The 14583-nt window shown below is 43.2% G+C and overlaps 4 protein-coding genes across 7 annotated transcripts in view; 1 reads left to right on the top strand and 3 right to left on the bottom strand.

The window, feature by feature from the left end:
- LOC118409272 overlaps nt 1-6240 on the bottom strand; it is a 38072-nt gene extending 31832 nt beyond the window's left edge. For all 3 annotated transcript variants that reach the window (XR_004830422.1, XR_004830419.1, XM_035810182.1), the window contains exon 1: nt 5797-6240. Coding sequence is in view for 1 of the 3 variants with exons in the window: in XM_035810182.1 (XP_035666075.1) it covers nt 5797-5816 (20 nt within the window). In the remaining 2 variants the exon portion in view is untranslated. The remainder of the gene's footprint in view (nt 1-5796) is intronic.
- A 1811-nt stretch (nt 6241-8051) lies between these two features.
- LOC118409265 lies at nt 8052-9084 on the bottom strand. Its single transcript, XM_035810158.1, has 2 exons — nt 8852-9084; nt 8052-8586 (listed from the first exon to the last, which is right to left on the bottom strand). The coding sequence occupies exons 1-2, from the start codon at nt 9045-9047 to the stop codon at nt 8249-8251; spliced, it is 534 nt and encodes a 177-aa protein (XP_035666051.1). The 5' UTR covers nt 9048-9084; the 3' UTR covers nt 8052-8248.
- Nucleotides 9085-9195: 111 nt separating this feature from the next.
- Nucleotides 9196-12923, top strand: LOC118409249 (sorting nexin-33-like). Its single transcript, XM_035810122.1, has 3 exons — nt 9196-9567; nt 10207-10400; nt 10531-12923. Exons 1-3 carry the CDS (start codon nt 9284-9286, stop codon nt 11862-11864), a joined length of 1812 nt encoding a protein of 603 aa, XP_035666015.1. The 5' UTR covers nt 9196-9283; the 3' UTR covers nt 11865-12923.
- Nucleotides 12924-13301: 378 nt separating this feature from the next.
- Nucleotides 13302-14583, bottom strand: part of LOC118409254 (protein phosphatase 1 regulatory subunit 36-like) — a 6381-nt gene continuing 5099 nt past the window's right edge. Inside the window, exons 16-17 of one of the 2 annotated variants that reach the window (XM_035810135.1) lie at nt 14187-14233; nt 13303-13795 (exon numbers count right to left, since the gene is read on the bottom strand). In XM_035810135.1, coding sequence (XP_035666028.1) covers nt 13716-13795; nt 14187-14233 — 127 coding nt within the window. In that variant the 3' untranslated portion in view covers nt 13303-13715. Of the gene's footprint in view, nt 13796-14186; nt 14234-14583 lie in introns of both variants that reach the window. The other variant, XM_035810144.1, reaches the window with a different exon arrangement.

Consider the following 14583-nt stretch of genomic DNA (forward strand, 5'->3'; position numbering starts at 1 on the left):
ATGGAATTACAAGCTAATTACTGGGCAACACCACCCACTTGTTGTTTGTGTGAGCAGGAGCCATTTGAGCCGGCTGTGTGTCCGGGTTACACTGAAAGCATGCCTTGTCAGTAAATCACATGCTGAATCAAGCAATGACAAAAAGGTTGGGGAGAGGCACAATAGCTGACGTGTCCTGTGCCTGGGGACAGGAATACCACATAACCAGCCACAAGGTCCAGCCAAGTCAGCTGGAACTTACTGCCACACTCCCAACTTTCTCAACATAGTCACTGTTCAGTGGAGACATAACAAAACATGCCCGTAGCCAGGGGGGGTTCGGGGGGTTCGGAAGAACCCCCCCACACGCTCAAAAGGTCCGCTTTTTCACACTCAAAGGTCCACTTTTTCACACTCAAAGGTCCACTTTTTCATGTCCAAGATATTTTCATAGGCATGGCTGATTTGCATTTTTCACTGATAGACATTTCATTCAATCTTAGTGAGTCTATCAGCAAAATTTGCCCCGGAAAGTGCAGGAAATTGCTTTTCAGAGGGTCCATATTTGAAAATTTTCCCGGACCTGCATTGCGACGCCTCGTGCCTTTGGTGTCGGACATCGTGGGGCAGTCGGCCTTAAAGAGTTATGCCAAAAGTATTCAATAGAAATTCCATTAAACTTAGCCAGCGAATTTTGCCCGTCAAAATGAAGGAAATTGCGTTTTAGAGGGTCAAGATTTCAATTTTTCCAGGGGAGCATGCCCCCGGACCCCCCTAGGAAGCTCACGCCTTCGGCGTGAGTCTCGCGCCTGCGGCGCTCGATGGTCCCACAAGTACTAAAAAGAACCCCCCCAACCAAAATCCTGGCTACGGGCATGCAAAATATAATCTTTTCAGTCAATTTCAGACAATGCATGTTGACAAAAAGCATATAAGAACTCAACTAACCTGTCATTGTACCATTTCTTATTTAGTTTCTCCTTTTACATCTAATATTTCACCTATTCCAGGGAATAATATTCAGTGCCTTAATTGTTTTTTTTCTTTCATTGACTCTTTAATTTCAAGTGCCTCTGAAGTTCTAAACAGCCATTTGAACTACAAAAATGTAATTTGCTGTTCCACCTCCGCTTCCTATTTTCATGTATCCTTACACACAACAGTCAAGGTGATTCGCTACAGTCAAATACAATAAAGTTCAGAACAGACATGTGGACATACAGGGTACAATGCACGGTCACAAGCACAGGTGACTTGGCCTGAATAGCCTTGGGTACAAAAGATTACATCATGACCTTAACAGCTATCGGATGTTGGACCCACGGCCCACTGCACACCTGAAACGTTCCCACACGTAATGTCAAGATATGAAAGGGAGTCAGTCCAATCTATCATTATCTTAGATACATGTATTAGTACTAGCTCCACCCTAGTGTGGATCATTCAGACTAATCCATGCTTTGTGTAGGCATGTCGAGTAAAATCTCAATTCATCAGTCATCTAAATCCAACATCAAAGTTACAAAAGACAACTGAAAGTTTATCCAAGAAAATTGTATTGCATCCACCCTGTATATCTACTCATTGATCATCACCATTGTTAACGGCTTTTCCAAGTGTTTGACATCACTGGCCGTATATTGTTCAGACTCATTCTCTAACACAAGATCAAAGGTAGCATGGAGATCAAAGACATAAACTGAACAACAGCAGGTGAGTGTACCCGATGAAAGTTTGGTTCTATAGTATATGGTGCCTTCTCTTAAGAACGTGTCAGCTTTACTTAATCTTTTTGGTACTTTCTCTGTGCAAATCCGCAGACACGTTACACTATAAAGTAAGGCCAAGTCAAACATCTTGCATCCTGTCTACAGTGAGCAGTTAAGCTACCATTCCAATAGGAACAATCACAGAACAATTTGTCTCTGACTTACAACTTACGCCCACTCTAAGTCAAGTCTTACATTACAAACCATTTCCAAACCTACTGATTGTCAACAGTGTATCAATTTTGGTTTGAAAATCTCCTACATGGATGCATATTCCTGTTGAATTTTTCACAAAATCAGTGGCAAAAGGCTGATGTGCTAAATGCCTTTATAACATTCCTATATCAACAGCAAGCAATTTAAAAGGCTCTGCTTCTGCAATTGAGTCAAGCTCCCATGGAACACAAAGCAGTGTTTATACGCATGTGCGCAGGTGCCTCACATCAAAGATACTTTGCTATTATGAAGAGAAATCTTGTGATTTTTGTCAAGTCTTATGAAGACAAAGCAAAGTTCCCGTTGATTCAGCACAGACTGTGGGAAAGTTGTCGTCAACACCCATACACACAATGAAGGTTTGACAAGAGTGTTTCAACTAAGGCGTCGTGAAGCAAACTGTTTATTGTGACTCAACATGTGAGAGGGCCCCCAAGGGGGGGTACCGACAACGCTCTACGCTAAATTCGGGAGGGCCGGCTACGTAATACGCTAAATTATGGACGCTTCATTACGCTCTACGCTAAATTACGAAGTTTCCAAATGCATTATGCAAATCTTTATCGTCTTTTGGCTGAATTCCACCGACGGCAGAACACGTGGAAGAGGAGATCTAACAACTTGAACTTATAATTCCACCAACAAGATTCAAACAGCTACTTAGACGATATAAAAGCGCCCGTCTTGCTGGCCAGAGGCGGCGACAGCAAATTTCTTATGTGACGTAATTTTCAGCACTTGTAGCATCGAAAGCGGAGGCGCGACAATCTTAGGGGCGTCCGGGGGCATGCTCCCCCGGGAATATTGTGAAATCTTGACCCTTTGAAACACTATTTTCTGCATTTTGAAGGGCAAACTTTGCTCATAGACTAAGCTAAGTTGAATGTCATTTCAATTAGAAATTCACATGGTTTTAGCTTTGTTGGAGCTGTTGAGGACAACGCCCCCAAACATCATTTTCAGATATCAAGTGCTGAAACTAGTGAAAGCACGAACTGTCGCAAGGTACGTACGGGAAAATCTTAAGATTTGTACCCTCTGAAACACCATTTCCTGCATTTTGAGGGACAAATTTTGCTGGCAGACTATATGCTCAATGTATACGTAAGTACGTACGTAATGACATTTCTGTCAGAGAGAAGTTTTTGAGGGCGACGAGCGATGGAGAGTCGTGAGCGACGGAGGCCCAAGCAGTCGCACAGAGGCCAAGGGCCGCTCAGAGAAAAAATTGAAATCTTGACCCAAATACCATTTCCTGCACATTTTGCTTGTTTAAGCTAATTTTGTTAAAGAAATTTCTACTAGTTGGGAGGCGACGGTCCCGCAACATATTTTCACTATGTCCACTGCCGAAGGGGTGAGCCAATCGCAAGGAAGGTCCGGCGAAATTTTGAAATCTGGACCCTTTGAAACGCAATTTCATGCATTTTCACGGGTAAACTTTGCCGGTAGACTAGTTAAGTTTAATGAAATTTTGATTATGCTTTACGAACAATTCATATGAGTTACGTTTTACGGTAAAATCCGGTTAGCTTCTACGTAATACGTTAAATTAAAGGGGCCAATATCGCTCGACGCAAAATGCACCGATTACGCTCTACGTTGAATTCGAGCGGTCCCGCTACGGAGTACGTAGAATATTAAGCGCCGATTACGCTCTACGGAAAAGGGCTTTGGGGCCCCCATGTGAGTAAGGACTTTTGTCAATTGAACAATGCTTTGAAAAGCAAGAGTTCTCCACTAAACGTCTTTGGAAGGAGGGTCGATGTACCCATAACCTTTCTTCACAAAAAGAGAAAATAAAGACTTTATGGGCTAACATAATTAGAAACATAGATGTTTATGATTAATAGAAATGTATGGATTTGATGTCAGGCTGACAACTGACAAGCCAAAGAAAACATAGCCTCTGTACTAGTTGGCAATACTATAATAGAATTTGTAAAATCAGTCACTATAACCCTGGAGAAGGTCTTGTTTGACTGAAGAACCATAAAGCACAATTTTTTTCCCTTTTTTAAAACTTGCAATGCAAAGGCAGCAAAGAAAAGTCAAAAGTAGCAAGGGCAAGTTACAGTTTGTAGTTCTTCAACCACCCATGCTGATTCTGATCAAGGGATGGTTACATACCAGGTTGACAGTCGTGTCTAGTTAGTTTGTCGAATGTTAGACATATCATCTTTTAAAAATCAACAAATATTTTGAACATACAGCACGACAGGTCCTTCATTCAAGCCTTGAATGTCTCCTTTAAGGACCACTTCAACATGCAGGTGCAAAGTAACTGACATGAAAGCCTTTGATCTAGAATGAGTCATACAGTACAGGTGTTTCTTGCCATTGTTGGAAATGACTGAATGTGCACAAGCTTTCTGTTTGAAAAAAAAGTGCAACACAAAGTGTTCCCCTTATAATGATACAACATGAAAATTTCACTCATGTTCTTTTTTTAATCAGGTACAGAACATTTGACTGGGTAATTTCAGATTTTTATCAACATATGTTGTACAGTCAGCCTGAACGCAAGTGTGAGTAGATTTTCCACAAAGGCAAACGAGCACTAGTCTGGTATGGAATATTCATTGATCAAAACCTTGTGGAATGTGAACATTCCTGTAAGTGTAACTGGACCTCATAATGTATGTTGATACCAGGGACAGGTGAATTAGCAAATCAACTGTGACTAGTGTGCGATATCTGCCTTTCATCAACCTATGATGCCCCCTTCTGGACGTCTCATGAACTACACCACAGGGTTTCCATATTCGCAACTTCTACACTCTGCAGTACCAGCTGCTCCTTCAGAGCAGATTGTGACCTGCTAGCTGCCCCCATGCTACCCATAGTACAAGATAAATGACCATGTGTACAAACAGGTGACTCTCCAGATATCCCTCACACTGAGTCACAGCTACCATAGCCTGGCTGTCACCAGGCACAGCCAATAATGCTGTAAAACTCCACTTTTACAGGGACTGAACCATAACAAACACAGGCCTCTGGATTTACTCAGAGTTGTTGTTATTACCCTTCAAACCCACTAGTGTCATGGGCTGATTAAAGCATACAGTACAAATCAGCCCTGACATAGGTAGGGTAGATAGTCTCACTGATGCATACAAATGTATATCCTTGTCTTCTGTGTCCTTTATGACATTTAATCAAGATTTATAACCATGATGTCCTGCTGTATTTCCTCCTCACAAGATGTGAACAAAACATATACACATATCAACAACGTTAGGTTGTGGAAACACCCTAATACGTCACTATCTAATGACCACCCACTTTTACTGATAAGGCATTTCTCCAACTTAAGTACATACAGGGCAGGAATGCTGCTTATGCACTCGTAACTGGACAAAGAAGGAATGTTTATTGAGGAAAGTGGACAACATGAAAAAAATGATCTAAGTGAGCCACTGCTACTTCTTTCACTGGACATAACGTTACCTTTCTTATACCTCACCTCACCTCACCTAGTCCCATCCTCATCAGGAGATACACAGACCCACAAATTGGCACTCATTTCCATAGGTTTATCAACCTCTAACGTTAATTGTAATTTCTTAGTTGGATATACTAGTATACTTGTGATGGCACGTACATATCAAATCACTTTTTTGTTCAATTCTAATCAACATCCTACACTTTCAGCCACACTTTTCAAAACAAAAGTGGAACCGTTACCCTCTGAAGGACGCCCCCCTCCCCAACCCTTCAAGATTTCCAAGAACTGAGTAAAACTTTTCAACTACAGTACTTGTACAAGCCATGCAATTGTTGTAGCTGTAACTAATCTAAAAATTGGTCACGATACTTGGGGTCTCACCTTTTGACATTGAAAGACATGATGAGTATATTTGGGCTTGAATTCCTGGTATAAATTCATACCGTCCCGCCTAATGATGAGCAGATGTCCTCCAGTGAGCCATTCATATGCTAGGAGTTGACTAACAGCGCCACCTAGTATCATTTGTTAAAAGTGCACCACTGTTCATCAGAGCAACAGCAACACACGTGTAACGGTTACTTTTACATGTAACGTTACACAAGATACAAGGGAATAGACAGGTTGGTTCACAAAAGAGAGTTTAATAGAAGGTTGTCAGCTGTACATCTGTGAACTCTGAGCAATTTTTCTCTCTCTTTAAGTCATACTTTACCAGTAAACCGGTAAGTTACACAATTTCCTTGCTTCTGACAATCCCCGATGTTCTAGCAGGTTTGATCCATCTAAAATGGATGTTATAAGTGTAAAATGGTTGATGTTTGAGATCTGCATCTGCATAAGTTACCCCCAAATGACCCCGCGAGGGGCAAAAGTAGGGGGGGGAGCTGAGGCTCCCGGGTTAGGGCGGGCAGGCCGCCTGCCTGGCACGGAAGTGCTCAACGTTGGGAGCGCTTACAACCGTGCCAGGCAGGGCATTCCACTCGGGAATTGTGCGTGGGAAAAAAGAATGTTTGTAGATATCGGTGCGTGCAAATATGTGTTGATATTTGAAGTCGTGACTACCCCGGGTGCGCCCTTGGGCAGGCTTCAGAATATTGCTGGCGTCTATGTTAATATTATTGTTGACTACTTTATAGAAAAAGGTGAGGCGGGCGTTCCTCCTCCTTTCGGAGAGAGGGCGCCACTGCAGGTCTGAAAGCATTTGTGTCACGCTACTAGTCTGCCGGTAGTCATTTAGGGTCACTCGGGCTGCCCTGCGCTGGACGGCCTCCACCGCCTGTATCCCTTTGTTGGTGTACGGGTCCCAGACGATGGCACTATATTCCAAGTGAGGCCGTACCAGCGCTTTGTAACAAGTGGCCTTGACCCTAGATGGACAATGGGTCAAGTTGCGCCGAATGACTCCTAGGACCTTACCAGCTTTGCTAGTGGCGTGGTTGATATGGGTGTCCCACCGCAAATCGTCGGACAGTTGTACTCCAAGATAGGGGTGGGACTTAACACCGGTAAGGGCTTCTCCACAGAGGGAGTACTGAGTTATGATGGGGTGCTTTTTACGGGTGATATGGAGGATGTGACATTTAGAGGGGTTGAACGACATGAGCCAACGATTTTGCCATTCTGTTAGCGCATCGAGGTCAGACTGCAGCCCTTGTGCGTCAGAAGGCTTGCTGATAGTTCGATAAATCAAGCAATCGTCAGCAAACAGTCGAACATGTGAGTCTACGGAATCGGGTAGGTCGTTAATATAGAGCAGGAATAGCAGAGGGCCTAACACAGTACCCTGCGGAACTCCAGAGGTGACCTTGACAGCTTTAGATGTTCCACCGTCAAAGACAACCCTCTGGGTTCTCTCCGTAAGGAAGGCCCTAAGCCAAGACTGAAGGAGGCCAGAAATACCATAGTGCTCGAGCTTGCTCAGCAGACGTTCGTGTGGCACAGTATCGAATGCTTTGCTAAAGTCAAGCACCGCGGCATCGACCTGTTTGTTCTGGTCCATGTTCTTGGCCAGGTCTTGGAGGGTAAGCACCAGCTGGCTCTCGCAGGACAGACCCTTCCTGAAGCCGTGTTGCGCAGGGGACAGAATGCCATGAGCGTCTAGATGTTTCATCATGTGGCTGTGCACGATGTGTTCGAGCACTTTACCACAGACCGATGTCAGAGACACCGGCCTATAGTTTGATGGCAAGGTTCTGTCCCCCTTTTTGAAGATTGGAGCGATGTTAGCTGTTCTCCAATCTTCAGGAACATCTCCCTTGGATATTGACTGGGAGAATATGACCTGTAATATTGGCGCAATTTGTTCGGCTACGGTCTTCAGGAGGCGAGGTGGTAATCCGTCTGGTCCTGTGGCCTTGCTGGGGTTAAGACAGGAGAGCTGTTTGGCTACCCCCTCCACTGTGATGTTAAGGGAGGGGATAGTTGGAGCTTTGGGTTCGCCAAGGGTAGGAACGGTGGTCTTATCCTCCCTGGTAAACACTGACTCAAACTGGGCCCCCAGTGCATCAGCCTTTTCTTTAGGGTCAGATGTTAGCACCCCCTGATGTCTTAGGGCGGACGCACCAGTAGAGTCTTGTCTGATGGATTTGACATGATATAGAAGAGAGATATAGACTTACTAAGTCAGACATGAAGACAATAAAATGGTTGGATTTTATTGCTGTGTATTTAAAACTATTTGACAATTATTTTATCTAGAGTTCAATTACAACACCCTTCAAGTCTTCATTTCAGTAATGATAACGTTAACGTTAGCATTTTTTTCTGTTCCTATCCTGTGGACCTTTCCTTCTGTCCATCACACCAAAGTCAAAAAAAGAAGCCTTGAATTTCATCTTTCTCCTCCCTTATCACTCTCCACATGTAAGGTCTTCTCTCCTTGTTGTGGTTCCTCTGAATCCAGTTCAAGCAGACCTTCCATTTCATTAACAGTCAGCGGTTGCTCAGGGAAAATTCTCCTCTTCACTGAAGTTCCAGGGACAGCAAAGCATCCGGGTGAAACCAGCTCCTCATCTGGCAACATTGCTGAGATGTACGGACCTCGGAGAGCCTCCTCTCCTCCCACCAAGTGCCTCATGTGGTCCATCTTGGAATCTTCCAGAGTCTTCAGCATTTCCTTAGATGTCAGCTGAGACTCCTTGTTACCCTTCATGTGTTTCAGTCTTGCTTCTGTTGAGTAGTACACAATCATGAAGATACAATATCTTCCAGTATCAAATATAAACGTTATGGAGCATTGCAAATTCGAAGGGAAAAATGACTGAATGTTGAAACAACAAAGAATTAGCTGATCTGCCCAGCTCTCATCGTCCTCCCTGATCTGGTGAAATAAACCTTTTCGTAACATTGTACCCCCATCCACCGTTATCTATAACCAGAACCAGAACCAAGAGCAGACGTTATAATCCCCATAATACACATCAGTGACGCTCACCTAAAGAAGCGATGTATTTGTTGGATTCCTCTTCACTTGGCCACCGAGGAGACCTGCCGTTCTCATCCTTGTTTTCAGTAATATCTTCTGGTGGCTCAGTTTGTGAATGGTGGAAATTTGGGTCAAAGTTATCTTCAAATCCTACAGACTGACCATCTATCTCGACCTTCCCCTCTTTGCTCCCCCACGTCGCCATCTTCCCTTTAAGGAATGGCTCATTTGTACTTACAGGGAGTAGCATAACGTTATATGCCTGAGAATAAGCCATCAAGACAGTACACTGTATATCAGAAAAAATACTGCAACAAACGTAGCAGTATTTGTTTATTATTCAGATGATTTCACACATATCTTGGCTTTGATCCTTCCATATATCCGATTTTCCCCTTCTTTGAGAATGGTATCGTCCTATTCCACCCTCCACCCAGTCACATGAGTGGATCAGCTGATCAGAAAAACAAACGTGCGGTGCTGAGACCTGTTGCCGATATGGGGGAGGAAAAAGTGAGAGTTTTGTACGATTTCGAGGGTGTCGCGGAAAACGGAGAGCTGACCATTTACACAGATGAGATACTGACGATAGTGAGGAAGGATGTCGGGGAGGGTTGGTGGGAGGGCCAGAATGACCGAGGAGAATCGGGCTACTTCCCGTCGGCCTACGTGGAGGACTCGGGGAGTGGCGGGGCGGTGACCGACACGCCCCCAACAACAGACAGGTACGTCCACCGATGGTTATTAAGAAAATAAGAAAGGTTCTCTGTTGTTCATCAAATGATCTTATACTATTCTTCGTAATGAAAGTCTACACACGTTGAATTTACGCAGTATAAATCAATATATCGGTACTAAAACTGTGGCGCAACAGTCAGACTTTGTACCCAGCAATGTTTACCCTCCGCAAACAGGTGGAGCAGAGTAATTTGCTTAGTAAACTCTTTTTTTTCGTGAAAACAGGATTGGCCAAAACCTGAAAGAAACAGAAGTCTTGGCCACAATTTTCCTAAACGGGATGTCCCATGTCTGTATTGAATGATGATAACATAAACTTCGATAAAAGGTGTTGAGTCGGACTTAACCCAGTATAACTGACACTGAAAATTGAAGAGTATGTGTATACCACACGAGTAACCGTAGAATCAATATTGTCCCTGTCTGTACTATAAAAAAATTGGATGGAGTTTGTGTCATTAGGCTTCCGCTGGAAAGGGAAGTGACATCTAGATCGGTATCTGGAGGAAGCCATGGCGCCAACAGAAAGGGTTGGGATCTGAACAAGACTGGTGCGTAGGGTGGTTTATTAACGAATACGCAATAGTTAGGGAGTGACTGATCTTTTTTTTTACTTGATTTAATAGTTCCTACTACAATGGGTCCCAGGACACCTCAGCTACCACCTACACACCGGAGAGTGCCTCAGCTACTGACCAGTGGAATGATCCCTCCACTCAGTACCAGAACACAGCAGCCACTGACCCGTGGGACCAGGGTGTAGCCAACACAGCATACTCCTCCAGCTATGGCCAGGACTCATGGGGTGACACCGCCACTGGTAAGTTTTTGTGGCAACAGAGTTGTAGTGAGCCACTTTGCAAAGATGAAGCACCTTTTGTCAATGATTTTTTTAAATGCAACCCTACCATGGTCCCCCCATGTTTGTTTTGATTTTCTGTTTTCTCCAGCCCAGGCTGGTGGACAGGATGAGGGGTGGGATGATGACTGGGATGATGATGGTGCCAGCACAGGCAGCAGCACAGCGACCACGCCCACATCCCCAACCACCAAGACTATGAGCAATGATGCCAGCAAGTCCGGTGGTACCATGAGGAAAAGCCTGAACAGGTTCTCCATGTTTGTCAAGTCTGGGGGAGAAGCCTTCATTTTGGGCACCACAAAAAGTGCAGGCTCAACAAAGAACAGAGTCTGTGTCACAGAAACACAGGAGGGGGGGTGGTCATGGGGTCCAAACCCTGCACCATACAAAGTCACTGTGGCTGATCCAAAAAAGGACAGTAAGCTGAAGGGACTGAAAAGCTTCATCACCTACCAGCTCACTCCAGACAACACCAACCAGACAGTCAGCAGAAGGTACAAGCACTTTGATTGGCTGTATGAAAGGCTGATAGAGAAGTTTACCACAATCGCTGTACCTCCACTTCCAGAGAAGCAAGTGACAGGCAGGTACGAGGAGAATTTTGTTGAAGGGCGTCGACAGCAACTCCAGCTGTGGGTGGATCGCATGTCATGCCACCCTGTTGTCGCCCAGTCAGAGGTTTTCCAGTTCTTCCTCCAATCTCCTTCTGACAAAACCTGGAAGGATGGGAAGAGAAGAGCAGAGAAAGATCCGCTGGTTGGAGGAGCTTTCTTCCACACTGTGGAAGCACCTCAGGCACGTCTAGAAGCAGCCAGGATAGACACCAACATGGAGAACTTCAACAAGTTCCAAAAGAGCATGGACGATTCAGTGAAGAATCTACTTGCTGTGGCTGCAGAAAGTACCAAGAAACACATGGGAGGCTTCAAGAGGGAGTACCAAAGAGTTGGCGAGGCTTTCACAAAGCTTGGAACAACTTTTGATTTGGATAAGAAGCCGTCATCTAAGCCCCTCACCACAGCATTGTGGAAAACAGGTGCAGCTTACTTTGAAATTGGCAAAATGTTTGAAGAGCAGCCACAGCACGACCTGAATGCTCTCATGCTGAAGGTAGATGAGTACAAGGGCATCCTGTCCACCTTCCCCGACATCCTCCAATCCATGAAGGGAACGATGACCAAGGTACGGGACTGCCAGCGGATGGTGGTTGAGGGAAAGATGTCTGGTGATGAATTAGAGGAAGTTGGGGCCCGAGCCGATGTCATCACCTACACCACTCTTGCTGAGATCCAACACTTCCATGAAATGAGGGTGGTGGACTTCAAGGCTATTGCTCAGCATTTCTTGACAGAACAGATCGAGTTCTACGGCAAAATAAAGGCCACACTGGAAGAAAGCCTAAAGAACTATGAAAATGTTTGAAGCTTTTTCAACAAGCCCACATTTATGCTTAAATTCAGAAAGGACATATGATAAGCAAAAATGAAGTTACCAAGAACATTAATCACAACTTCTGCAGTGGTCCTTTCAACTTTCAGATGTCAAATCCCAATAAAGTGAAAGTTATCTTACAGAAATACGTATAATTTATGCAGAAATTCATTGTGGTAGTTTTGCTTCATGTTTCTGACTGTAAAACATCTGATTACCTTCTGTACATTGTTTTATTTCAGGGAAGTAACCATCAACTTTGTCATGATTGTTGTCCAATACACCTTCAAAGATGTAGACTTATTTCATGTGGTACAATATTGAAGATACAATTTAAACCCTGACACATGGTTCAATGGTACCTTTGTTAAAGGGGAATGTGAATCTAACTACATACTGTGATCATAGCATAATACTTGAAGATGGTCTGTGGATCATTGGTACTTCAATTACTTGCTACCAGTATATCAATTACATATGTTTAAAGTGAAATTGGAAATAAGTAATAACATGTAATATAAATGAATGAAATGAAATGTACAGTGAAGTTAAGCATTTTCTTATACCTCCATTGTTTGATTACAAAATGTGTGATGATGTAAATAGTTTCTTGCCACAAATAGGTCCTTGCCACAAATTGCCTATTCAATGAAAATGTCTAACATTTCATGTTTAGAAAAGAACATAGAATGTACATAGTTTTCAATGTTGCCACTTGTAGAAATGTTCATGTATCAAAAATGTACCATCAAAGGTATGAAATCTGCAGTAAATTTACAAAACTGATACAGCAGAGCAAGTGGTGCAGTATCACCTGTGCAATGGCATTCTGACACTAGAACACCTGTTAATGATGTATATTTTATATTTCAACCCTACGTTAGACTATGACTGTTGTTAGTAAATGAGAAAGAAAATTATACAAAGAGGAAGTAGGGAAGCATATTATACAATGGAATTAATTCATATAATTTACAAGTGCATTAAACTTTTGTGTGCTAAATTTACTTTTATATGTACATGTCTGTACTTGCATATTGATAAAACAATGAAAAAAAAAACTAATTGAAATTATCCTGTCGTCTAAAAAACTGCACATTTAGTAGAAGTGACACTACATTTTGCCCAATCCATAAGAACAGTGGTGAACATGACACCAAAATCAATATACAATACCTTACAAAACCCTTACAACATGACCCAAACAACTTGATTTCCCTATCAACCAGGGCTTTAGCCAGCTCGAAACTTTTTTCCGTCAGCCAATTCCAATCGTCGCGAAAACCGCGAAAATTAATTAGAAGGACTGAACTGAGACCTTGAAAAACGGGTTTTAATGAGATTATCGTATGCGAAAGGGCACCGACACACATTGTCAACAATCATAACAATAGCAAAACAAACAGTGTGTGGCTTTTACGGCCGTGGATGGCGTCCCCAAGCCGCCTGAAGCTTCCACCAAGGATTTTTGTCCGTCAAGGTTGACGGATTGGTTTGAAAATTTTTCCGTCAGGCGCAACAAATTTCCGTCAATTGACGGAAAAACGGACGCTGGCTAGAGCCCTGCTATCAACACAAAGTCAGATTTCACCAAACCTCTCACTTTTGTTTGGCCAATTTCAGAGGCTGACAAACAAAGACATGTTTTTACCTGTCCTGGTCTGTGCCAATCCATTAGTTGTCCACTTGCTTTATATACTGACAATAATGACATGGTGATACGTCCTTGCATACACTGTCTTTAGAGTTCATTTAACAACACTAAAACACTGATATCATTTATAAAACTGTCTCTTGTGTGCATCATACTTCATGCGATAGCAGCAACTGGCTCACAACACATTACTCATCTTCATCCACCACAGAAAAGGCATCAGTTGTCATTGACATTGAAGTCATCATCCGATTCTGGGCTGTACTCCCTGTGAAATAATAGAAGGAGGGTTAAACCATGCTCAGGTGTGTCAGGATCCCCCTCACCTCAGGTGACAGGAGAACAATACTGGCTGTCATGCACAGGAAACTAACATTGGCAAAATCTGCTGCATCAGTCACTTCTAAAGTACAAGCCACCAAGCACATCTTCAATACTTGTACTTTTCACTGGAAGTAACTCTGCCTGTAGAGCATGCAATACCTCTTAAGCCTGAGAACAGCATGCAGTTCACAATACACCAGTCCTGCTGGCCTGAATCCCATTGTTTGTATGTAGCTAGAAGCATGCAAGACTAGTTCTCATCTAGAGAGAGACAAGCATGCAGCCTTCCACCTTCAACCATGAATACATGAGGCTGTTTTTGCCTTCTTCCATACCTTGCCTTGTGTTGGCTGGTGACTTGGCTGGTGAACCAAACAAGGAACTACAAGAAAATGGGCACAACACAGCACACAGGGAACGTGAGTTAGTGCACAACAGTGTCAATACACACTGATGAGTATGCTACAAACAAGTGCAAAGTGCATGTAAAACACACAGTGAATCAACTGGAAAATTGCTTTGGTAATACAGTAGAATCTTATACCTCAAAAGTGCTAAATATCAGCTGAGTACAATGCAACAATGCAACCACAAGCAAAGCCTTTGGGCCCTACACCTGGCATTTGATAATTTATTTGACTGTGATTGTAAACTTTTTAAATCAACACATTTAGAGTGAACAATATTGTCCTGAAGGCACAAGTCAATTCATTTACAGAGGTGGTTCATGAT

The sequence above is a fragment of the Branchiostoma floridae genome, chromosome 1, assembly GCF_000003815.2.
Source record: "Branchiostoma floridae strain S238N-H82 chromosome 1, Bfl_VNyyK, whole genome shotgun sequence".
NCBI classification, from domain to species: Eukaryota; Metazoa; Chordata; class Leptocardii; order Amphioxiformes; family Branchiostomatidae; genus Branchiostoma; species Branchiostoma floridae.

Coding starts and splice junctions, on each gene's coding strand:
- LOC118409249 (XM_035810122.1), top strand. CDS start 9,284: ATGAGTGGATCAGCTGATCAGAAAAACAAACGTGCGGTGCTGAGACCT. Junction 9,568..10,206: donor ACGCCCCCAACAACAGACAG/GTACGTCCACCG, acceptor TTGATTTAATAG/TTCCTACTACAATGGGTCCC. Junction 10,401..10,530: donor ATGGGGTGACACCGCCACTG/GTAAGTTTTTGT, acceptor TGTTTTCTCCAG/CCCAGGCTGGTGGACAGGAT.
- LOC118409265 (XM_035810158.1), bottom strand. CDS start 9,047: ATGGCGACGTGGGGGAGCAAAGAGGGGAAGGTCGAGATAGATGGTCAG. Junction 8,587..8,851: donor CAAATACATCGCTTCTTTAG/GTGAGCGTCACT, acceptor ACTACTCAACAG/AAGCAAGACTGAAACACATG.